This window comes from Musa acuminata, chromosome BXJ1-1 (assembly GCF_036884655.1).
Source record: "Musa acuminata AAA Group cultivar baxijiao chromosome BXJ1-1, Cavendish_Baxijiao_AAA, whole genome shotgun sequence".
NCBI classification, from domain to species: Eukaryota; Viridiplantae; Streptophyta; class Magnoliopsida; order Zingiberales; family Musaceae; genus Musa; species Musa acuminata.
In genome coordinates, this window is record NC_088327.1 from 32,506,078 (window position 1) to 32,530,742 (window position 24,665).

Below are 24,665 nucleotides of genomic sequence, written 5' to 3' on the forward strand. Positions count from 1 at the left end.
AGACTGGATGAAGTTTTTCGGCATTATTTTTCCCGTCTATCAAAAGCGAATGTAAAATCTGTTTTACTATTTAAATTATAATTATTAATTTGATTTAATACTGTAGTTTGATATCTCAAAGATGAGGTCATTGAAATTACTTGTGAAATTATTAAATATGAATGAATTATTAGGAATATTTAATATCATACTTACATGCTAAGAATAAAAAAAATGAAGACATGAATGCATAGAGGGAAATCTAAAAAATTATTATATATAATAAATTGAGATTTGATTGCTTATCATTTGTTGGTTAATGACATTGGCTTATTGTCGTTGCATCTTGAATTATGTGGCTCGTTAAACATTTGGAGAAGTATAGTTCGACAAAGATGGTGATGAATCAAGCAAAATTAGATCAACTTGTGATAGAACTTTTCCAACTCCTTAGCAAAGAAGATCAAATCAACTCATTTTTTGTAAATTATACATATATGGAATAATAAATTACTCCTTTTCTGTTCATCTCCGTCTTCACCCATTTAAACCCACAATCTTGGCACTAATATCGTCAAATTTCATTATTCAGTTCCATATAACACTTTATATAATTTTATAACTGATGGAGAATCATTAGAAATCTAATTGATGAATGACTATTGTGAATAACATGGTATAATAATAATGCAAGTGATAATAATATAAGAATTCTTATATTATTCTATAAGAATAATGCAGGTGATAATAAGACAAGTCTTTGGCTTCCCAAACTAATTGTCAAGCTTAATTTGGGAGCAAAATCCAAGATTAAATTAATATACCATAGTTGAATATTATTATATATTAACTAATATTAAGAAGAGAAATCATTTTTAGGAGTCATTTTTTCACAAAGGATAAATGATAAAAAATGATATTTGATCTCAACACCTTTCTATCTTCATATTATTAGAAGCTTTATTCTTTGATAAGGTAGTTTTTTTTTTTCTTTTCAAAATTTTACTTATTTCATTAAAAAAATTGTAACAAGTGTATTCAAAAACTCAATATTAATAACTCAGACCAATATGTAATTTTTGAAGTACTATGATGTCACTATGATGTACCTTAGATTGAATTCTCACATGCATGATATTGTGTCATAGTATAAATTTGACAATTTGATTCCATCGTTCACGTGAGAGAACCGTGTACTTGGATATTGTTTATAAAAAAAAAGTAAGGTGATTGCTTTGAAAACATTTTTTTTTCTCTTTGAGAGGGTCTTTGTTTTTGCTTTTTCTCAAATAACGTTCCCATGTTCTATAATTTTGAAAATATCTTTTTTTTCCTTTCATGTCATCGCCTCCACCGTCGGTTGCCTTCACCCAACTTATCGTTGATCTACCCTTCTTTGTCATGCTCCTCATCTCCTCACATATCCTTCATTATCGCACTCATCATCTCCATTTGAGAGAGAGGCAGGGGTGGCATTATAAGATCTGTGCGTGAAGATGCATATAGCCAAGGGAGGACAAGAGCAATGGGCCCATGAGTAAAGGTGGTTAAGGGGTCATGTCCGTATACGAAAAATGATAAGACCCACAAACAAAGGAGAAGGGAGGGTGCGACTATGTAAAACGAAGGCGACCAAGAATATGTGTCCACACACGACCCCCATGCCATCATCATCTTTGGCAAAAGGGAGTGGATGTTAGAGCGAGGGTGCAAAGAGATGAGCGTGACGAGAGTGGAGGTGGCTAAGGGCCTCCTACATCCATATGAGCGAGGGAACATATGCGAAGGTGATGATGTGAGAGACAAGAGAAAAATTAATTTTTTAATAAAAAAAATTATACAGGAATTATAAATTTTTTCAAGAATTTATCTCAAAAAAATATATCGTATTCAACTTATCGTAGCTAGCTTTTGCTTTTTCACCTTATAATCATGTATGTTTTAAGCTCGTAATAATAATGGTAATAATAATATGCATGTGACTGAACGAAACCTGAGGCATTAGTTTAGGAAGAATGCTACCTTACATGTACTATTAAGCATTCAGTCATGTGGAAACTTTGCTTAGTGACAGAGGTTGACCAAAATTACAAGTTTAATTAGACTGCATGCATCGTGAGATGTGAACGATGTTTGGGGTCATTTCGAAGCGTAATTATCGAGATCTGAATCTTTATTTTTCTATTTGCAATTGCCATTGGTTTTGAACATTATTAATGATAAAAAAAATTGACAAGTGGATCAGAGGACATCATGCTGACGTGTTATATTCACGTTGACATGACAATCCCATTCGACCAATGAGGAGATAAGCTCATCTCAACTTGGTTGGCCACATAACATCAAGGAAATTATCTATCACTTGCATCCGTCGGAATAAGCATAATGCATAACTTTGACAATCTCATTTATGATCAAATGATGTGTATAATTATTTTTGATAATCAACATTAATCATGATCTCAATTCATCACCGTATATCACGTTATAAAAAGATATTTTTTTAAGATTAATTATTTTTCATAGATTTAATTTTTAATAGAAATCTCTAAACCCAAACTAACAGAGTTTAAATATATCTCTTTCAACTCCAATACAATTTAATATAGTGTTTATATTTAGATAAGATATATAATAGAATTAATTGGATTCTGATAATAGATATTAGTCAATAAAAAAGAAGTTCATTTAAAGTATGATTCCTTAGGGGATATCCTTACGGGAATAACTCTCCTAATAATTTATCTTAGACCCTTTACTTTCTTCTATAAATAAACATAATCTCTAGAGACTGAAAAATGATATTACGAATCTCATAGAGGATGAATTAATATATTACAGTTTCTCTCTCAACCTCCCTGAACCATGGTCCTGTAAAAGGATATGAAAAGAGAAAAAGAAAATCTAGTTTTTAGATCGATAACGATTTTAGATTTTGGATCTAGAGTCCGTCTTTGTAGATCATATAGAGATCTCAATTCATATGACATCAAAAGGTACATATTGTAAAAATAAATCTAATATTATTTGATTTTAATCCAGATTTTAATCTAGACATAAAAAAAATTATTTTATATTTTATATAACATATAACAGTTTTTATACTAACATATATCTCTCTAATTATGAAAGACATATAAATATAACTAAATAATTTATAATTTATAATAATAATTATCTGTAAAAACTTAAAGATTTACCTACATAATATTAAATAATTATATTTTATCATAGTGGTGCGAGACTGACGACATCCATCTTATTTTATTCTTATTTGCTGCCATCATCATCGATCGTCATCATTTTGTCGTTCTTTAGCATCATCTTGCTGTGGTCATGTCGTCGTCGTCGTCGTCATCATCATGTCCCTGTGCCCATGACGTATCCTAACCCAACATGACGTGTACAATTTAAAGCAAGGTGAGAAGGAGCGGTAGATAGAGTACTTTGAATGGCAGGGATGGACTATTCTCCCACACCATTCATCTTACCTGGGCGATGTCCGTCTCTTTCTTTATCTTATCACGTGGTCACGTGCATTTGCCGAGGAAACATTATTTTTATGAGAATATACAATAAATAGTGTCTCATTCGGAATTCTCGGTTCAGTGTGTTGGGGAAAAGAGAAGACGCTGGTGATGTTCATGTGGGAGGTGGTTCAACTTTGGTGATTTGGGAACAAAGAATTAGCAGTTGTCCATGTCAAATTCGTATAACTCGAGAATATCACACACTTAAAAATGTTATTAATCGTTTCTAATTTCGTCATTATTGTCATCGCCATCAGCATTGTCATCCATTATATGGTCCTAAATTAATCTAATCAAATTGCAATGCCAAGTAAATCCCAAATAAAAAGAACCTAATGGCAGGCTAATGAATAATCTTGAACTCATTACCGGAGAAGGTGGATTAGAAATTACATGTCAATCATATATACACTCTGATGGGATATACACTCTAATTCTATATGTAACAACATATACACTTTGATGGGATATAAAATGGAATAATTTTTGTATATGAACAAATACTAGCAGGCCATGATATGCAGCGGAATTAAATGAAATTATAATAAAATAGAATACCAAGATATACATGAAAAATCCCTCCAATGTGAAGAGTAAAAACGACGGGGTAAACTAGAGATAATCCATTATAAGAATAATGAATATACAAATCTCAATCTCTTGCCCTAAACCGTAGCAACAATCACAAGAGAATAACTGAGATACAAGGATTACGTCACTATCCACAATATCTAAAACCTCCCCAAGTAATTATTACAAGAGTCTAATTTGATAGATGAGAATACTCTCTCTACATTATCCTTATTTTCTTCCTTTTCTTTCTCTTGTTTTTCTACCTTTTTCTTCTCCTCTTTACTACTACGAAGATCACCACGTTGCTGCCCTTTTCTGCCAAAAAATACAACCACCTTCGCATTAAAACGCAGTCACCATACCCCCCTTATATTGATCTAGGGTTAAGTCAAAGGGGTGTCGGCTATGGGCTGATAGAGCTCACCATGAGCTGAACCCACTTTGGGCTGTCAGCCCAACACACTCCTCTTCTACAAATTCATCCTTTGTTCGAGATCATCTCAAGAAAAATCTTCACTGGGCATTGTAGATCAGCATTTGTATTGTGATCTTGAGGAAATTAAATTTAAGTTTATGTCAATTCAACTTATACATTCCTCGGTTACTATAATCCATACGTAGCAATACTTGCTATTGTGGTTAAACAAGATTGGATTATAACTAGTCAATTTAGATCTTTTTTATCCACATTTTTTACCAAAAGAAAACAAAAAAAATCTTGCAATAATTGCAACTTCACAGTTTGTTAGTCGCTTATATTTTCTTATGTTTTTAGTAATAATTTGTGGAACAGTTCTTAAAGAAGATAAAAGAAGAAGTTGATGCATAATTCTTCAAGATTGGATCATAGAAGAAGTTCCCCACCAAATTGAACAACATAAACGAAGATAAACGAAGAAGAAAATAAATGAAGACTAAGAGAATGCCTTTCTCGAGGAAGGTCATCGATCCAACGTGACACTTTGATGGCTATGAATATTGACTAAGCTACTGTTCTCGCTCTCTAAATTTACTACAGAATTCGGGATGAATCAGACGAGAAGACCCTTACTTCTCACCTAGTACGGAGTTCCAAACAGTTCCATGTCATCAAGATCGAATCCGAAGAAATCCGTGTCCAAACCAAGTGATCTTGGTGAGTGGTCTTCGTCGTCAACATCATGAACAGCCGACAAGCTTGGGTGCAGTGGTTCCGTGGACTCGAGGAACTCCAGGTCTGCCGAGGCAAGCTCGCTACAGGAAACGCTGCCTTTGTCGTTCCGGCGCCATGCAATGGTTCCTTCGGTGATGCTTCTCACCGCAGTGCGCATTAGTGAGTCTTCTGAATCATCAAATCGAAGCGAGAATGAATCAACTGGTGGAGGAGTTGTCGATGCTGTAACTTGAGTTAAGGGGAAGGAAGTATTGCAGGTGTATTCTCCACAGCCCGGCAGTTGCAGCTGTTCGAATGATCGGCAGCCTTCCACTGCCATAGGTTTGCATGTGTGTTCTTCCTTGTAGATGACGAGAAACAAAGATGGGACGCCACGGTCCTGTTGCTGCACCTGCTTCTTCGCTTCACATCTTTGATCCTCGCTGTAGGTGCATCTGTAGTAGCTCCTGTAGAACGGGCATACGAGTCAAATAGGACTATAAAAGAGCACTGACATCGACATTTATGTAGGCATTGATTGGCATATTAAATGTGTTATTTTACTGTCCAGGCAGGCATCTATCACCATCCTTTATGGGGAAGAGATTAACTATTAAGAATTATTGGATAGAGTTTCTCCATCCTCTTATGATAAGATTTCATGAGAACCCTCATTGTCATCACAATGATATGTGTAGTTGAACATGTAAAATATGTGTAGTTGAAAATGTAAAACATTGCATCACAATGATATCCAAGTCTTAGAATGCAGTTTGAGAAGTCCGGGAAATATAAAAAGGTAAACATACTGTGAAGTAGATCCAGAAAATAGATGATTAATCTACAAAAATCTTCGGTTTATATATGTAATTGTGTAAATAAGCAAACAAACCTGGGAAAGATGCAGCCATTGATCTTCTTTTCCCCGTATTTTCTCCATTGGTGTCCATCACTATAAGGTGTAGCAGTTACCACTTTTCTTGGATAGCTGCTGACACAACAAATCAAGTCAAGTCAAAGAAAGGATCACAGAAGGAAATAGGGTAGCATGAGATTCTAAACATTTCTGAGTTATCTGCAACTTTTGATTCATTTTAGGGCTTACTGTGTTCTTCGATCTGTTCGGATGGGAATCTCACGGGGAGCGAGCTGGTATTGACTTCCATACTCGATCTTGACATTAGTTCTGCGAGACTTCAACATGGAGAGTGTAGCATTGCAGGTCTGCAGCAGCTCTCGGGAGACCATCCTGGCTGACTCCTTCTGTGTATCGCTGTAGTTGCCAAGCTCAACGAGCGACTGAAGCTTTGTTGTGAGCTCAAACGCTTGTTCCATCTCTCGGATCACAGAGTCGACGAGCGAATTCTCCATGAAATGTTTCTGATCCGTCTCTTCCACTCCACCAAAGGTTGTCCAGGTTTCAGATCTGGCGTCTCTCCTTATATAAGTAGAGGATGTTTGACCAGCTTCAGTAGATTAATCGGAAGCTTCTACTACAAATTAAAATACGTTTTCTAGGAGTTTTGGCAGTATATATAATACTTTGTTTCGGTCGTCTCTGATGTAAGTGTACATCAAACAAAAGGCTTGGTTGAGCTGTTCTGTCCGAGCTTTATGCCCAAATCCCGGAAGCTACTTAGGAAGATGCTTTCACGAGCTGGGAAGGTGGCTCTCATGAAGTCTCACTGTTGTTTCTTTCTTCATCAGATCAACATCAACATCATTGTTGCAATCGTCATCATCGGGTTCTGACTTGGGCATAATCTACGAGCAAGAATTGATGGGAGATTGATCCAAGAATTCTGTGCTAAGAGGTGGATTAGACGATCCCACAAGAGAAAGCTTGCGGGTTAGACAAAAAGGAAGATGACCTCAACGGTTGACAATGTTCGCTTTGTCTTTGTCCGATGAGATTGTAGAGTCAAAATCTTCTCACACGACGTTTCCAAAAGCATTTAACCATCGTCCTAAAGAAATCCATATGACGTTTCCTAAAAGGAATTTGTTTGATATCTTCATTTCATGTGACGAAACTGTGTTTCCACACTTCTTAAGCACCAGCTGGTATATAATGTATCATATGCATAGAGAGTATAGTCAACACAAAACGTGTGAAGATTAGCTACTTCATAAAGTATGTGTATGCATGGGCTGCCAAATAATACAGTGGGTGCAGAAGCACATACAAAAGGCCTATCAAACTTGTAAAGGAATGCAAATTTTTAGGCACAAGTCCTTCTCATCCATACTTTACAAACTTTCATTTTATTGGTCTATTAACTTTGCAATATCTATTTCCTTTTATTCGAGTCAGTAATATTACTAATAAAATGAAGACTTCCTATAGTTATGGGAATTAACAATTATCCTCTTAACTAAGAGGATAATTCCTTCAGTTAATGAACCTTTTTTATTTTTATTTTTATCCAATCATGTGACATTTGAGAAACTGATTAATCTGACCAGATTAAAGAAAGAATACCATTCTACATGCCACCATCCACAACAATGAAATTTATAATGAGAGAAAATTTTATCGACTTTAAAAATCATGAGGGTTTTTATTTATGAAACATTTATCATATTTTTTACATTAGAAGTTCGATTCAAATAAAATTCATTATCTTTCTTATTCAATCCATGGTTTGATTCGAATAAAAAATCCTTAGATCCTATCCCACTTCAATAGAAACTATACAAATGGATATCATTGAATCATTTACTATCCATATCATTATCCTGTATATTTATTATTATTTTATTATCTTTTAGACCCTGCTTAGGATGATGCACGAAAAATGATGGGGATGATAACGCGGTAAAGCAGAGGAATAAAAAATTCTTCATGCCACCCGTTAAGATCTAGTTCCTGACACATCGAGTGTATCAGATAGATACTGAAATTAAATAAGATGGATCAGGATGATGTTGAAAGGGGGCTTGCATGCAATTGGGAACAGGAGGCACCGGGTTCACATGACACCTCCATTAAGCCATAAGCTGGCAACTGTCAACTGGTTTTATATGTGCCAGTGTGAAAGGATCTGCGATGGGAACAGATTCGCATGTCTACCTCCATTGAAGTCTTAAGCTGGCGACTGGTACTTGGTTGGGAAGACAAAAAATAAAGAAAGAAGCTTTTAATGTATCGTCGTCATGACACCACCGTCATCAGCGTCATTGGTTTGATGTCACGCACCACATGCATGCGTGGTCACCACATTCGATAAGGATGAGACCGAGAGACTGTGTTCATCTTATTGCATATTTAATGAGGACGCAGGCTCAGGAGGATAGTGCAAACCAGTATAATAACATTATTTAGTGTTCTTGCAATACTTGGTGAGTATAATAAGATTACCCTTGCCAACAAGGTTTTCAGGGATGATACCTTTCGATGCTAAACCAATGTACTTTATCATTTATTTAAATTAATTAATTAATTTAAGAGTTATTTTGCAAATATCATAGGTTGTCACATAGTAACATCACAATAATTCTAATCAAGTTTTATAGTTTACTCAATGAACATAAAAAATATATAAAAATTTAAAAAAAAATAAATTATAATTATGATTAAAAATTATAAAATTTGATTAGGATTCATGAAGATTGATCTCTACTAGGATAGAATTATATCAATCACGAATATTATCTTTTTTTTTTAAAGATAAACTGATCATATATTTGATTTGATGATATTTTAATTTTTTTCTTATACTTATGCCTATTAAATATAAGCTATAACATTATAATGATCAATAAAAAGATCAATGAATTACGTCAGTTTAATTGAATCCCATATTTTGATGATGAAATTAGTTAATGTGTTATGGACTAATGAGCATTTGAGATAAGTGATGTAGAAGAAACTTCGATCATTAAAAGGCAAATCGTTGAAGTAAGAGAATCAGACATTGAGCTGAAGTGTATTATGTCAGAGTTTGAGCATTAGGTCGGAAGGATCGAGCATTGCGCCAAGAAGATCGAATGTTATGAGAGGTCAACATATTGATGGATCGGGCAATATGTCGAAGAAAAGGACGAAGCACCGAAGGTTCGGATGAAGTGCTGGATGAATAGATGACATGCCGGATAACGTAGGCTTTATGATTTTAATTGTTAAGTCTTGATCAAAGTTGTTTAGAGTCTAATTGAGGCGTAACAATGCTATCTTGATTAAGAGCCCATTGGGCCTGAACTAGGACTGAATTGAGCCTATTGAAATGCCTATTGGCAGGCGATGATACCTCTAGAGCCCAAGTTCTTAGGTTGTCAGGTGGTGGTATCACCCAAGCAAGCAGTAGTACCGCTAGAGCCTAGGTTCCTAAGTTTTCAAGTGGTGGTACCGCCCAAGCAGGCGATAGTACCGCTAGACTATCAAGCGGTAGTACCATCCACACAAGCGATGGTACCACTAGAGCCCTAGTTCCCAAGCTTTGTCAAGTGATAGTATCGCTCGACGTAGGCGATAGTATTGCTAGTACCCTGAAAACCCAGGGATTTAAATTTTTGGCTCTATTGTTGAAGTCATTTGGGGTATATAAATATCCCACTCATTCTTGCTTGGTGAAGTAAGAAAAAAAATATAAAAACTTATGATTTTAAGTATGTAAACTCTCTTGAAAAGTGTTGAGTCTCTTTCTTCTTGAGTTTAGCAGTCATTCTAAGAGATGTGTGAAGGTTCTCTCCTATGCTTGTGAAAAGGAGAAAGAGTTATTATAAGGGTAATTGATCTTCGCCCATTGAAAAGAAGATTATTAGTGAAAATCGGTTGCCTCGAGGGAAAAGGAATCGGGAGTAGACATAGGTCGGGACGATAAACCACTATAAATCGAAACTTTATTTCGAAAGCACTAATTCACCATCTCTTAGTGCCTTTACGATCCTAACAATTGGTATCGGAGCTTGGTTCTCTTAGTTGGATTAACACCCTAGAGAGATTTAATGACTTTTTCTAATAATTAAGAGGGTCACTCTATCACTCATCCTCCTATGTTTAATGAGACAAACTACACGCATTGAAAAACATGAATGCTGATTTTTTTTCTTTCTATAGATTTTGATCTATGGAATGTTGTTAAGTTTGGTTTTCAAAAATGCTCTAAACCACTGAATGAATGGAATGATCTTGAGAAGAAAATATTAATTTTAAATACTAAAGCTACGAACTCTTTATTTTGTGCTTTAGATAAAAATGAGTTTAATTATATTTCTATATATCAAACTACATATGATATTTGGCACATACTTCAAGTTACTCATGAAGGCACAAATAGAGTAAAAGAATCTAAGATTAATCTTTTAGTATATAGTTATGAATTATTTAGAATGAAGCTAAGCGAAATCATTGGTGACATGTACACCCGTTTTACGAATGTTGTCAATAGTTTAAAAGCTTTTGGTAAATGTTACACTAATATTGAATTAGTTAATAAAATTTTAAGATCTCTTCCAAAATAGTTGGGATCCAAAGATAATTGCAATTCAAGAAGCAAAGGATTTGAACAACTTTCCCCTTGAAGAACTTAGATGATCATTAATGACCTATGAAATGACTTCAAGATATATGATGAGCATAAGGAAAACATTCCAAAGAATAAGAAGGATATTACACTTAGAACTAAAGAAGACTACTCGAGCGAAAGTTCAAGTGATGATGATAACATAACACTTTTTACAAGAAGATTTAAAAAATTTATGAAAATGAACAAAACAAATTCTACAAAATGAGAATCTAAGAAAAAAAAAACTTAAAAATGATATAATAATTTGTTATGAATGTAAAAAAGCCAAGGTACTTTAAAAATGAGTGTAGAAGAAGAAGTTCCTAAATAAGAAGAAAGCATTCAAGGTAACATGGGATGAATCAAATACATCAAAAAATATAGAGCAAACTAATAAAAACAAAGTAGTGAACTATGCATTGATGACTTTCAATAATGAGGTATGTGACTTACTATTATCTTATGATGAATTACTTGATACATTTCATGATTTATATAATAAATTTAAAATAATTAATAAAAAATATAAATTACTAAAAAAGGATCATGTATCTCTCTTTAGTGAATTTGATAAATTGAAAATGAGTATGATAATTGCTTGTTAACATCGTGCACTAAATATGAAGGGTAAAACTCATTCAAAAAGAAAAATATATTATTACAACAAACATTAAAAAATTAAAATTAAAAATAAATCATTAAAAATGATTCTTAATAACAAAGGTTATATACATAGAAAGAAAGGAGTCGGCTTCCTGAGTAGTAACACTCAACAAAAACCAACTACATTTATAAAATGACCCATATTATATGTTTCCCCTAAAGTTAAATATAATTTTTGTGGAAGATGTGGTCATTATGTTTATACATGTTCATTTAAAAAATATAGATCTCATACATTAGTTTGGGTTATTAAAGGAACCATAAATGATTTAATGTCAAAAGTTAAGAAAGATAGATCTAACCATGAAGGACCTAAAGTTAAATAGGTACCTAAAGTAAATCACTTTTTCTTGTAGATATATCTCCAATCGAAAGCTAGGAGCAAGAAATGGTATCTTGATAATGTTGAATCCTAGATTTTGATGATGAAGTCAATTGATAAGTTTATATCTAATGAGTGTTTGAGATAAGTAATATAGGACAAACTTCGATCATGGAAAGACAAATCGATTGAAGCAAGAGAATCTGATGGAATTCTTCAACTTAGCAACCATATACCCCGATAGCTAAAGAGCTATGATACATATGGAATGCAAATTGACCCCCTCCAACGAATTGAAACAAGATGGATCGTTCAAGATTGAAGTTAGGAAAACTATTCTAATCACATAATCAATGAAAATTTGATGAAGTAACTAGAATAGTACTTTGATTCCCTTAAAACGTCACAAACTAAGAAGCTTGATAAGTTGAAAAGAAAAACAAAGATTTTTTGGGTTTTGAACACCACAAACAGAAATGCTTGATAAGTTCCAAAGTTCATGCAAGAACTTAAAAACAAAACACTCATCGGTGTTGTAAGTTGAATATACTTCTCAATCTTCTGCCCTTTACAAGGAGAGTCAGCCTTGTTTATATAGTACAAAGGCCAAGTACAAAGGGAATGAATATATTAAATGACATTCATATGCCTAATGCATGAATGTAGATTACTCATGAATCTACATTGAATTATTTTGAATAATTATTCATGAATAAGCCCACAATTCCTAATATGGTCCAATATGGCCGAATGACCTTTATTCTTCAAAGATGGCTAAAAATTCATCATTCTCTCAAGGTTGGACTTTCTCTTCATGATGTTGACTTATTTGAATCAAGTTGATTATTTTAGGCTCTTCTTATATCCATAGAACCTTGACCAAGTTTTGACTAGCTTGCTCCTTCCAAATGCCTTCTAATAAACAAGTTAAGGCTTCTTTCATCCTTTTAGTTTTCGCTCTTATCATTGGTTCTCGATAAATAGTTAAAGGGTCTTTAGCAGAATTATAATCAACTTACTCGTTCATATCATTCCCCCTTTCCTTGAAAGGATTCATCCTCGAATCAACGCCTTCATCACCTGCATCAAACAAAGATAAATCAGAAACATTGAAGGTTGCACTAATATTACCATACTCACCCGGTAGTTCCAACTTGTATGCATTGTCATTGATTTTTTGAGAGACTCGAAATGGACCATCTCCTCTTGGCATTAGTTTATACTTCCTTTAGTTAGGAAATCTTTCCTTCCTCAAGTGTACCCAAACCCAATCACTAGGTTCAAATACTACTTGCTTTCGGCCTTTGTTGTGTTGTTTCTCGTATTGTAGAGTTTTCTTTTCAATTTGTGTCAGGACCCTTTTATGCAATGCTTTAACAAAATCAGCTTTTTGCTTACCATCCAAATTGGCCTTTTCCAAAGGTAAAGGTAGCAAATCCATAGGATTTAATGAATTGAACCTGTACACAACTTCAAATGGGGAATGATTTGTTGTAGCATGCACACTTCTGTTATAAGCAAACTCCACATATGGTAAACATTCCTCCCAATTTTTCAAATTCTTTTGAATTATGGCCCTCAAAAGTGTTGATAAAGTTCGATTTACCACCTCCGTTTGTCTATCTGTTTGTGGGTGACAAGTGGTTGAATACAATAGCCTTGTACCCAACTTGCTCCAAAGTATTTTCCAAAAGTGGCTAAGGAACTTCATATCTCTATCACTCACAATTGTCTTTGGAATGTCATGTAATCTTACAATTTCTTTGAAGAACAGCCCCGCAACATGTGTTGCATCATCTGTTTTGTGGCAAGGAATGAAATGTGCCATCTTACTAAACCCGTCAACAACAACAAAAATAGAATCTCACCCTCCTTTTGACCTTGGTAAACCCAAGACAAAGTCCATGGATATATTAACCCAAGGCTCACTAGTTATAGGAAGAGGAGTATACAATCCATGAGGCATTACTTTAGATTTAGCTTGTTTACAAGTAATGCATTTCTCACACAATCTCTTAACATCTCTTTTCATGTGCGGCCAAAAGAAATGATCACTTAACACATCTAAAGTTTTTCTAATCCCGAAATGCCCCATTAAACCTTCACTATGTGCCTCTCTCACAAGTAATTCTCTCATTGAACATTGAGGAATACACAACTTATTTTCTTTGAAAAGAAAATCATCATGCCTGAAGAACTTATCAAAACCCCCTTTCTCACATGCCCCATAAACATTAGCAAAATCATGATAAGAATTGTATAAATTTTTAATATACTCAAAACCTAATAATTTTGCATCAAGTTAAGAAATTAGAGCATACCTTCTAGAAAGAGCGTCGGCAACCAAATTTTCCTTACCTTGTTTATACTTGATAATGTATGGAAAGGATTCAATAAACTCCACCCATTTTGCATGCCTATGGTTTAGTTTTCCTTGTCCTTTGAGATATTTCAAGGACTCATGATCGGTGTATATAATGAATTCCTTATACCAAAGATAGTGCTGCCATGTCTCTAACACTCTTACCAAAGCGTAAAACTCCTTGTCATATGTTGGATAGTTAAGACTTGCTCCACTTAGCTTCTCACTAATGAATACAATGGGTCTGCCTTCTTACATTAAGACTCCTCCAATTCCTATTCCACTCGCATCACACTCAATCTCAAAAGTTTTAGCAAAGTTCGGTAAAGCAAGCAAAAGTGCTGAATTGAGTTTGTCTTTAAGCAAGTTAAAAGCATCATATTGTTTTTCACCCCATCTAAATCCCATATTCTTTTTGATGCATTCAGTTAATGGTGCAGCAATTGTAGAAAAATCCTTAATGAATCTTCTATAAAAGCTAGCAAGACCATGAAAACTTCTAACATCACTAACACTAGTAGATTTTGGCCACTCCCTAATTGCTTTCACTTTTTCTTGATCAATATAACATGTATTCCTTTATCATTAACAACATATCCAAGAAAAGTAATTTTATTAGTGTAAAAAGTGCATTTCTTTATATTACCATACAACTTTTCTTTTCTAAGCACGTCAAAAATAGCTTTTAAATGTGTTACATGCTCATCTAAACTTTTGCTATACACAAGTATATCATCAAAATAAACCACTACAAACTTTCCAATGTAAGCACGTAAAATATGATTCATCAATCTCATGAAAGTACTAGGTGCATTAGTTAGGCCAAAAGGTATAACCAACCATTCATATAAACCATATTTAGTTTTGAAAGCGGTTTTCCATTCATCACCTTCATGCATTCTTATTTGATGATATCCAGATTTTAAATCAATTTTTGAAAACACACAAGAACTATGTAATTCATCCAACATATCGCCTAGGAATATGATGTCTATACTTTACCATGATTTTGTTGATGGCTCGGCAATCAACACACATTCTCCATGATCCATCCTTTTTAGGCACTAACAGAATAGGAACTGCACATGGACTCATGCTTTCTCGCACATACCCTTTTTTCATAAGCTCACTTACTTGCTTTTGGATTTCCTTGGTCTCTTCGGGGTTGCATCTATGTGCTGGCTTATTTGGTATGCTTGCACCTGGAATGAAATCAATTTGATGCTCAATTCTTCTAATTGGTGGCAAACCATTAGGAACTTCTTCGGGAAAAAGATCCTCATTTTCCTACAAAAGATCAATAATAACACTAGGCAAACTCTTGTCAATTTTGTTAGAAGCAATCAAAACATCCTTGTACATAAGTACAATTAAGGGCTGCCTCATGGTTAAGGCTTTCTTCACATCACTCATTTTGGTATAAACACTCATTTTTCTTTCACTCAAACTTTCTTTGTTTTCTCTCCCCTTGTATTTCCTAATACTCTCATTTTTATCACTCAACTCACCATTTTCTTTTTTCTCTCTTTCTTTTTCCTTCCCCAAAGTTTTGGTTAATGAAGACTCAAGCTCCTCATATTGTTGTTTTATGCGCATTTGGTCCTCAAAAATTGTCTTTGGAGGCAAAGGTCCAAGCTGATATTTCTGTCCATCTATGATCAAAGAATAACGGTTCTTGAATCCATCATGTATTACCCTTTGATCATATTGCCATGGTCTCCCCAATAATATATGACTAGCATACATGGGTACCATATCAGACCAAACTTCATCCTTCTATCTACCAATTGAAAAGGAAACTAACACTTGTCGATTTACCTTTACTACACCACTATCATTCAACCATTGTAACTTGTAAGGTTTTGAATGCTTGATAGTAGGTAATTTTAGTTTCTCCACGAGCAAGGTTCTTGCCACATTTGTGCAACTTCCACTATCAACAATCACATTACACAACTTGTTAGCAATCAAACAATGAGTATGAAACAGATTTTCACGTTGTTCACCATGTTCATCATTTTCATTTTGCAAACTAAGTATGCGTTGAACAACTAGATTTTCACCTTTAGCATACTCTATATCACTAGTATCCTCTAGAATGTCTTCATCATCCTCTTTCTCACTTTCAGATTCTACAATTCCATCCCTCATGATCATAACTCTTTTATTAGGACATTCGCGTGCCATATGTCTATGCCCAAGGCACTTAAAACACTTAATACCTCTAGTTTGATTAGATAGATTCTCACATTTACCCTTGCTGCCTAATTTATTTCTACCTTTAGTCTCATCAATTTTAGGCTTAACAATGGGTTTATCATCCTTTTTCCTCCAATTCGATTTCCAAGAAGAAGAAGAACCCGAATAAGGTTTTGAATCATACCTTGTGCCTTTTCTTTTGAGTTGCCTCTCAATCTTCATGGCCACATTCACCATGTCTTCAATCTCCACATAATGTTGCAATTATACAAGATTAGCAATGTTCTTGTTTAATCCACTCAAGAATCGAGCCATGGTGGCCTCACAATCTTCATCCACATTAGCCCTTATCATGGCTATCTCCATCTCCTTGTGATACTCATCAACACTCATGGAACCTTGTGTCAAGGTTTACAGTCGTTGATGCAAATCCCTATAGTAATAGCTAGGGACAAATATCCTCCTCATGATTTGTTTCATCTCCAACCAAGTCTCCACGGGCCTTTCACCATTTCTACGCCCGTCTTTACACAATTGATCCCACCAAACAATAGCATAATCAAAAAATTCAACAGCGACTAATTTTACCTTTTTCTCTTCAGAGTAGTTGTGACATTCAAAGATCATCTCTACTTTCGTTCCCACTCCAAATAGACATCTGGATTATTCTTCCCTTGAAAAGAAGGAATTTTCTTTTTGATGCTGGCTATGTTTCTGTCCATACCATCAAAACGTTCTCTCCTAGTTTGTCTCCTAGGATTAATATCTTGACCAATTAGAGTAACTTGGTCATCATCCACGTCATCGCCACCATCATATTCATCATTGCAAAGTTTGGTTGTCTCCCACGTCATGGTTCACCTTGCAATCTATTAATTGCATCTTCATGCCTTTCTAGATGATCTCTTACATCTCCCATCACTTTGAATATACATTCAAATTGTTGTTGCATTGCTTGAACTAAAAGATCATTGGATGAAGAACTCGCTTCTTTATCTTTAGACATGTATACAACCTGAAAAACAAAGTTAGAACAACCTCACCAACACTCCCTCACGTTTTTTTTCACTCTAGATTTGATTCACTCCACTCGTGTTTCACAAAATTTTTGGCTTTTCTCTATACTGATCTTACCACTCTTTCCTTTTACCTCTCTTGTTTTGTTATTTGAGTTCTTAGATTAACTAAGGTACCTAAATAAACAATTCAGATTATGGCAATTCAAAAAAATAATGAAATTGGATAGGTTTAAAAGAAAACAAAAGATAGGCCAATTTAAAGGTGTGTATAATGCACTTTAATCATAAGCAAAGACTAGAATTTAAATATCAATTGAGGAAAGAAATTTTTTTTTTAGGAATGAAGAAAGATTTCCAAATCGAAATAGAAATTCAAATGAACAAAGATCAAATTCTGTAACTTCCAAGTATTCTTTGAATCCACTATTTTTTGTTTCTAATTCTGATCTTTTTTTTTTTTGACCTTTGATTTTCTCTCTTTTCTTTTTTTTAGCCTTTGATTTTCTCTATTCTTTTTTTTTGACTTTTTGATCTTTTTTTTTTATACCATAAAGTGTGGAATTACAAATAAGAATAGTAATAATGCAAGAAGCACAACAATGAAGATGAAAGAAGAACAATAATTATAGATATTGGCCAAAAAGAAGAAGAAGAGAAAAGAAAAAATCTAAAAGATAGCAAATAAATAGATATGCAAACCTCAAACTTGAGCCGAGCTCTAATACCAAATGATGGAAATCTTCAACTTGGCAACCATATACCCCGATAGCTAAAGAGTTATGATACATATGGAATGCAAATTGACCCCCTCCAACGAATTGAAACAAGATGGATCATTCAAGATTGAAGTTATGAAAACTATTCTAATCACATAATCAATAAAAATTTGATGAAGTCATTAGAATAGTACTTTGATTCCCTTAAAACGTCACAAACTAAGAAGCTTGATAAGTTGAAAGGAAAAACAAAGATTTTTTGGGTTTTGAACGCCATAAACAGAAATGCTTGATAAGTTTCAAAGTTTATGCAAGAACTTAAAAACAAAACACTCACCGATATTGTAAGTTAAATATACTTCTCAATCTTCTGCCCCTTACAAGGAGAGTCAGCCTTGTTTATATAGTACAAAGGCCAAGTACAAAGGAAATGAATATATTAAATGATATTCATATTCCTAATGCATGAATGTAGATTACTCATGAATCTACATTGAATTGTTTTGAATAATTATTCATGAATAAGCCCACAATTCCTAATATGGTTCAATATGGTTGAATGACCTTTATTCTTCAAAGATGGCTAAAAATTCATCGTTCTCTCAAGGTTGGACTTTCTCTTCATGATGTTGACTTATTTGAATCAAGTTGATTATTTTAGGCTCTTCTTGTATCCATAGAACCTTGACCAAGTTTTGACTAGCTTGCTCCTTCCAAATGCTTTCTAATAAACAAGTTAAGGCTTCTTTCATCCTTTTAGTTTTTGCTCTTGTCATTGGTCCTCGATGAATAGTTAATGGGTCTTTGGCAGAATTATAATCAACTTGCTCATTCATATCAGAATCAAATGTTGGGCCGGAGTGGATCATGTAAAAAATCGAGCATTAGGCTAGAAAGATTAGGCATTGTGCCAAGATCGGATGTTGTGGAAGTCAATATATCGATAGATCGGACAATATGCCGAAGGAATGGACGATGCACTAGAGATTCGGATAAAGTATCAGATGAACAATGGCATGACAGACAATGTGCTTCATAATTATAAATTATTAAGTATTAATCAAAGTAGTTTAGAAGTCTAATTGAGTTGGTTTTGGTGTAACCATGCTAACTTAATTAAGGGCCTATTGGATTTGAATCAGGGCTAAATCAGGCTTATTGGAAGGCCAATTCAGTGACTTGAAGTTGGGTCAGGCGGTGGCATCATCAGATTAGGTGATGGAACCACTTGTGAGCTAGAAAATACATAGTGTATGTTTTCGAAAAACTCGATGTTAGTACTACCCAGGTAGGCGATAGTATAGCTAGTGCTCAATGTAGCAAGCGATGGAGCCACCAATTCCCTGAAAACCCGAGGATGAGATATTTTGGCTCTATTGTTGAAGCCATTTGGGACATATAAATACCCACTCATTCTTGCTTGATATAACAATAAAAAAAGATGAAAAACTTGTGATTCTAAGTGTGTAAACTCTATTGGAAGTGTTGAGTTATTTCCTCCTTAAGCTTCTAAGTCATTCTAAGGGAGGTGTGAGGATTACTTATAAAAGAGAGTTATAAATGTTCCCTCTTAAGCTTGCAAAAAGGAGAAAAGAGTTGTAAAAAGGGTAATCAATCTTTATCCATTGAAAAGAAGATTGTTAGTGAAAGCCGGTGGCCTCGACAAAAGAAGAATCGAGAGTGGACGTAAGTCTCGATAACCAAACTACTATAAATTCGGTGTGCATTTTCTTTTATACTCTTCATTGCTATTGTTTACTGATTTAATTACTTATTACACTACTCATATTCTAAGTTAAACATATTTTTGATACTGATTTTATCGAATGAATTTTTGAATCATTTCTCCATTTTGAAAGCACTAATTCACCCTCCCTCTTAGTGCTTTTACGATCCTAACAATTGGTACCATAGCCAAGTTCTATCATTTGGTTTAACACCCAAGAAAGATTAAATGACTTTATCTATCAATTAAGAGGGTCACTCTATCACTCGTCCTCTAATGTTTAATGGAATAGATTATATGTATTGGAAGATATGAATGCAGATTTTTTTGATTTCTATGGACTTTGATTTATGGAATGTCATTGAATGTGATTTTTAAAAATCCTCTAGACTAATAAATGAATGGAATGATCTAGAGAAGAAAATGTTTTCTTTAAATGCTAAAGCTATGAATGCTTTATTTTGTGCTTTAGATAAAAATGAGTTTAATCATGTTTCTTGTGAAACTACACATGATATTTGGCACACACTTAAAGTTACTAATAAAGACATAAATAGAGTTAAAGAATCTAAGATTAATCTCTTGATGCATAGTTATGAATTATTTAGAATGAATCCAAGGTGAAACAATTTGTGACATGTACACTCATTTTACGGATGTTGTTAATGGTTCGAAAGCTCTTGGTAAAGGTTATACTAATCTTGAACTTATTAATAAAATTTTATAATCTCTTCCAAAAAGTTAGGATTTAAAGATAACTACTATTCAAGAAGTAAAAGACTTTAATAATTTTTCTCTTGAAGAACTTATAAGATTATTAATGGCCTATGAAATGATTCGCAAGACGTATGATGAACAAGAGAATAATCTTCTAAAGAATAGAAAAGATATTGCATTAAGAACTAAAGAAGACCACTCGAGCGAAAGCTCAAGTGATGATGATAACTTGACACTCATCACAAGAAAATTTAAAAAGTTTATGAAAAGGAACAAAATAAATCTTATAAAACAAGACTCTAAGAATAAAAATGAACTAAAAATGGACACAATCATTTGCTATGAATGTAAGAAGCTGGGATACTTAAAAAATGAGTGTCTACAACTGAAGAAGAAGCTGCTAGCATAAAAGAAGAAGAAAGTACTCAATGTGACTTGGGACGAATCAAGTACATTAGAAGACAAAGAGCAAACCAATGAAGATGAAGTGACTAACTATATATTAATGGCCTTTAACAATAAGATGTATGACTCAACTGAAACATCTTTACCTTATAATGAATTACTTGATGTATTTCATGATTTGTATTATAAACTTAAATTAGTTGATAAGAAATATAAATTACTAAAAAAGGATCATGTTTCTCTCTCTAGTATATTTGATAAATTAAAAAAATGAGTATGACAATTGCATGTTAACTTCTTGCACTAAATATGAAGAGTTAGACTTAGTAAAAAGAAAAAATATGTTATTATAAAGGAAGGAATCGGCTTTGTGAGTAGTAACACTCAACAAAAGCCAACTATATTTATTAAAGGACCCACATTACGTATTCTCCATAAAGTTAAATGTAATTTTTGTGGTAGATATGGTCATTATGCTTATAAATATTTATTTAAGAAATATAACTCGCATAAATTAGTTTGGGTTCTTAAAGAAACTATAAATGACTTAATGTCAAAAGTCAAGATAGAGAGATCTAATCATAAAGAACCTAAAGTTAAATGTGTACCTTAAGCAAACCCCCTTTCTTGTAGATATGTCTACTACCGAAAGCTAGGAGCAAGAAATTGTATTTTAATAGTGGATGCTCAAGACACATGATCGAAGATCCAATACATTTCTCTAAGCTCACTAGCCAAGATAAATAATATGTCACATTTGGAGATAATAATAAAGGAAAAATTATTGATAAAGAAACTATAAATGACTTAGTGCCAAAAGTCAAGATAGAGAGATCTAATCATGGACATAAAGTTAAATGTGTACCTAAAGCAAACCCCATTTCTTGTAGATATGTTTACTATCAAATACTAGGAGAAAGAGATGGTATCTTAATAGTGGATGCTCAAGACACACGATCGGAGATCCGATACATTTCTCTAAGCTCACTAGCCAAGATAAATAATGTCACCTTTGGAGACAATAACGAAGGAAAAATTATTGGTAAAGAAAATATAGGTGACAAATCAAATATCTTGATTAAAGATATTTTATTAGTAGATGATTTAAAACATAACTTACTAAGTATTAATCAATTGTATGATAAGGGATATACCATTAAATTTGAATCTAATGCTTGTGTTATAGAGATATCACACAAAAATAAATATATGATTGCTTTAAGGAGTAATAATGTGTATATTATTGGTCTGGATGATTTTTGTAATGAAACTTATTTTTTAATTTTAAATGATGATGTATGGCTTTGGCATAGGAGATTAGGTTATGCAAGTACAAAATTGATTTCACAAATTACAACTAAAGAACTTGTAAGAGATATGCCTATAATTAAATTTGTCAAAGATAAAGTTTGTAATACATGCCAACTAGGTAAGCAAATAAAGAGTAGATTTAAACCTAAAAATCAAGTAAGTATCTCTAGACTGCTACAATTAGTTTACATGAATTTATTTGGACTAATTGATATCACAAGTCTAGGAGATAGTAAATATGCTTTTGTGATTGTTGATAATTATAGTAGATATACTTGGACATACTTCTTGATACATAAAAATGATTATTTTAAAAGTTTTATGAAGTTTTGGAAATAAGTTCAAAATGAAATGAGTTTTATGAATTTTTTATTCGTAGTGATCATGATGGCGAATTTAAAAACCATAATTTTCAAGAATTTTATGATTCAAATGGGTATGACAATAATTTCTCTACTCTAAAAAATCTATAATAAAATAGAGTTATTAAGAGAAAAAAATAAGAGTTTACAAGAGATGACAAGAACCATGCTTTATAAATATAACCTATCTAAATAATTTTGGGCTGAAGTCATTAACACGACATGCTATGTTATTAACATGGTTCTCATAAGATCACTATTATCTAAAACTCCTTATGAGTTATGAAATAATAAAATACCTAATATTTCATATTTTAGAGTTTTTGGTTATAAATTTTTTATTTTAAATGAAAAGGATACTTTACGAAAATTTGATGCAAAATCTAATGAAGACATTTTTCTTGGATATTCCTCTATTTCTAAATCTTATCGATTTTTCAATAAAAGAATCTTGGTTATCGAGGAATCTATCCATGTTATTTTTAATGAGTTTTTTAAATTCAAAAAAAATAATTTTGATAATGATTTTGAATTTGATACATTGAATTTTATTGAAAATTCTCTTCTCCCAAGCAACTTGCATGTATCTACTTCTAAAGAATCCTTACCCAAATAATAGAAGTATGTAGATACACATCCTAAGGAGCTAATCATTAGAGATACATCGAAAGGTGTTCAAACTAATTCTTCAATCAAAAAATTTTATGTAAATATTGCTTTTTTATCTCAAATTGAATTTAAATGTATTGACAATGCTCTCAAAGATGACTCATGGGTTTCAAAGTTTGTTCCTAGACCTAGTGATCATCTTGTATTTGGCACTAAATGAGTCTTTAGGAATAAGCAAGATGAACTTGGTATCGTGGTTAAAAATAAAACTAGATTAGTGGCCAAAGGTTTCAACCAGGAAGAAGATATAGACTATAAAGAAATCTTCATTCTTGTGATAAGACTTAAAGCTATAAGGATACTCTTTGCCTATACATGTTGTAAAAATTTAAAGTTATTTCAAATGGACGTCAAAAGTACTTTTCTTAATGACTTTATTTCCGAAGAAGTTTATATTGAGCAACCACCCAGATTTAAAAATATTCTTTTTCTAAACCATGTTTTTAAGTTATCTAAGGCTCTATATGGGTTGAAGCAAGCCCCAAGGGCTTCTATAAGAGACTTAGCTTATTTCTTATCAAGAATAATTTTTTAAAAGGTAAGGTCGATCTCATATTATTTATTAAATATTTTAAAAATAATATTCTTATTATTTAAATTTATGTTGATGATATTATTTTTAGTTTTATAAATAATTTTTTGTATAAATCATTTGCTAAAAGTATGAGCCAAGAATTTGAAATGAGTTTAATAGGTGAACTGACATTTTTCTTAGGATTACAAATGAAGCAACTAAGTGATGAAACTTTTATTAGTCAAATTAAGTATACTTTGGATCTATTAAAATGATTTCACATAGATAGTGCTAAGGCCATTAATGTACTAATGAGCACTTCTATAAAATTAGATATGAACAATGATGGAAAATACTTTAATCAAAAGACTTATAGAGGTATGATAGGCAACTTACCATATCTTACTGCAACTAGACCTAAAATAATATTTAGTATTAGACTTTGTGTAAGATTTTAATCTAATCCTAAACAATCTCATTATAAAGCAGTTAAAAGGATTTTTAGATACTTGAAAGGAACTCATAATATAGGATTATGGTATCTAAAATCTAAAAAATTTGATTTAATTGCTTATATTGATGCTGACTTTGCTAGATGTAGAATAGATAGAAAAAGTACCTCTAGAACGTGTCAACTTTTAAGCCATGCACTTATTTCTTGGTCTTCTAAGAAATTAAATTCTGTTACATTATCTATAGTTGAGACTAAATATGTAGCAGTAGATGCATGTTGTGTAAATTTTCCACCATTATTTCCTCCCCTTCTTTTTAATAATGACAAAGGGGAGAAAGAGACATGCTAACTTGCATATCTAAGAGAAGAAAAAAAACTTGCTAGCTTGCATATCTTAAGAGAAGCAAAAACTTGCTAGCTTACACATCTCAAAGAGAAGTAAAAACTTACTAACTTGCATACTTCAAAGAGAAGTAAAACACATGCACTTTCCTCCATTTTGTTG

At 33.0% G+C, this 24,665-nt stretch overlaps 1 protein-coding gene and 1 pseudogene across 2 annotated transcripts; both read right to left on the reverse strand.

Annotated features, from left to right (window-relative positions):
* Positions 1-4,922: 4,922 nt before the first annotated feature.
* Positions 4,923-6,620, reverse strand: LOC103973303 (WRKY DNA-binding transcription factor 70). Of its 2 annotated transcripts, none has more exons than XM_018821376.2 (3): positions 6,320-6,620; positions 6,107-6,205; positions 4,923-5,681 (listed from the first exon to the last, which is right to left on the reverse strand). In XM_018821376.2, exons 1-3 carry the CDS (start codon positions 6,583-6,585, stop codon positions 5,141-5,143), a joined length of 906 nt encoding a protein of 301 aa, XP_018676921.2. In that variant the 5' UTR covers positions 6,586-6,620; the 3' UTR covers positions 4,923-5,140. The 2 variants fall into 2 exon arrangements, with proteins under 2 accessions (XP_018676921.2, XP_009386106.2); XM_009387831.3 differs by having other exon boundaries at positions 4,925-5,681; positions 6,107-6,202.
* Positions 6,621-15,028: 8,408 nt separating this feature from the next.
* LOC135679551 (uncharacterized) lies at positions 15,029-17,121 on the reverse strand (annotated as a pseudogene).
* Between the last annotated feature and the right edge of the window lie 7,544 nt (positions 17,122-24,665).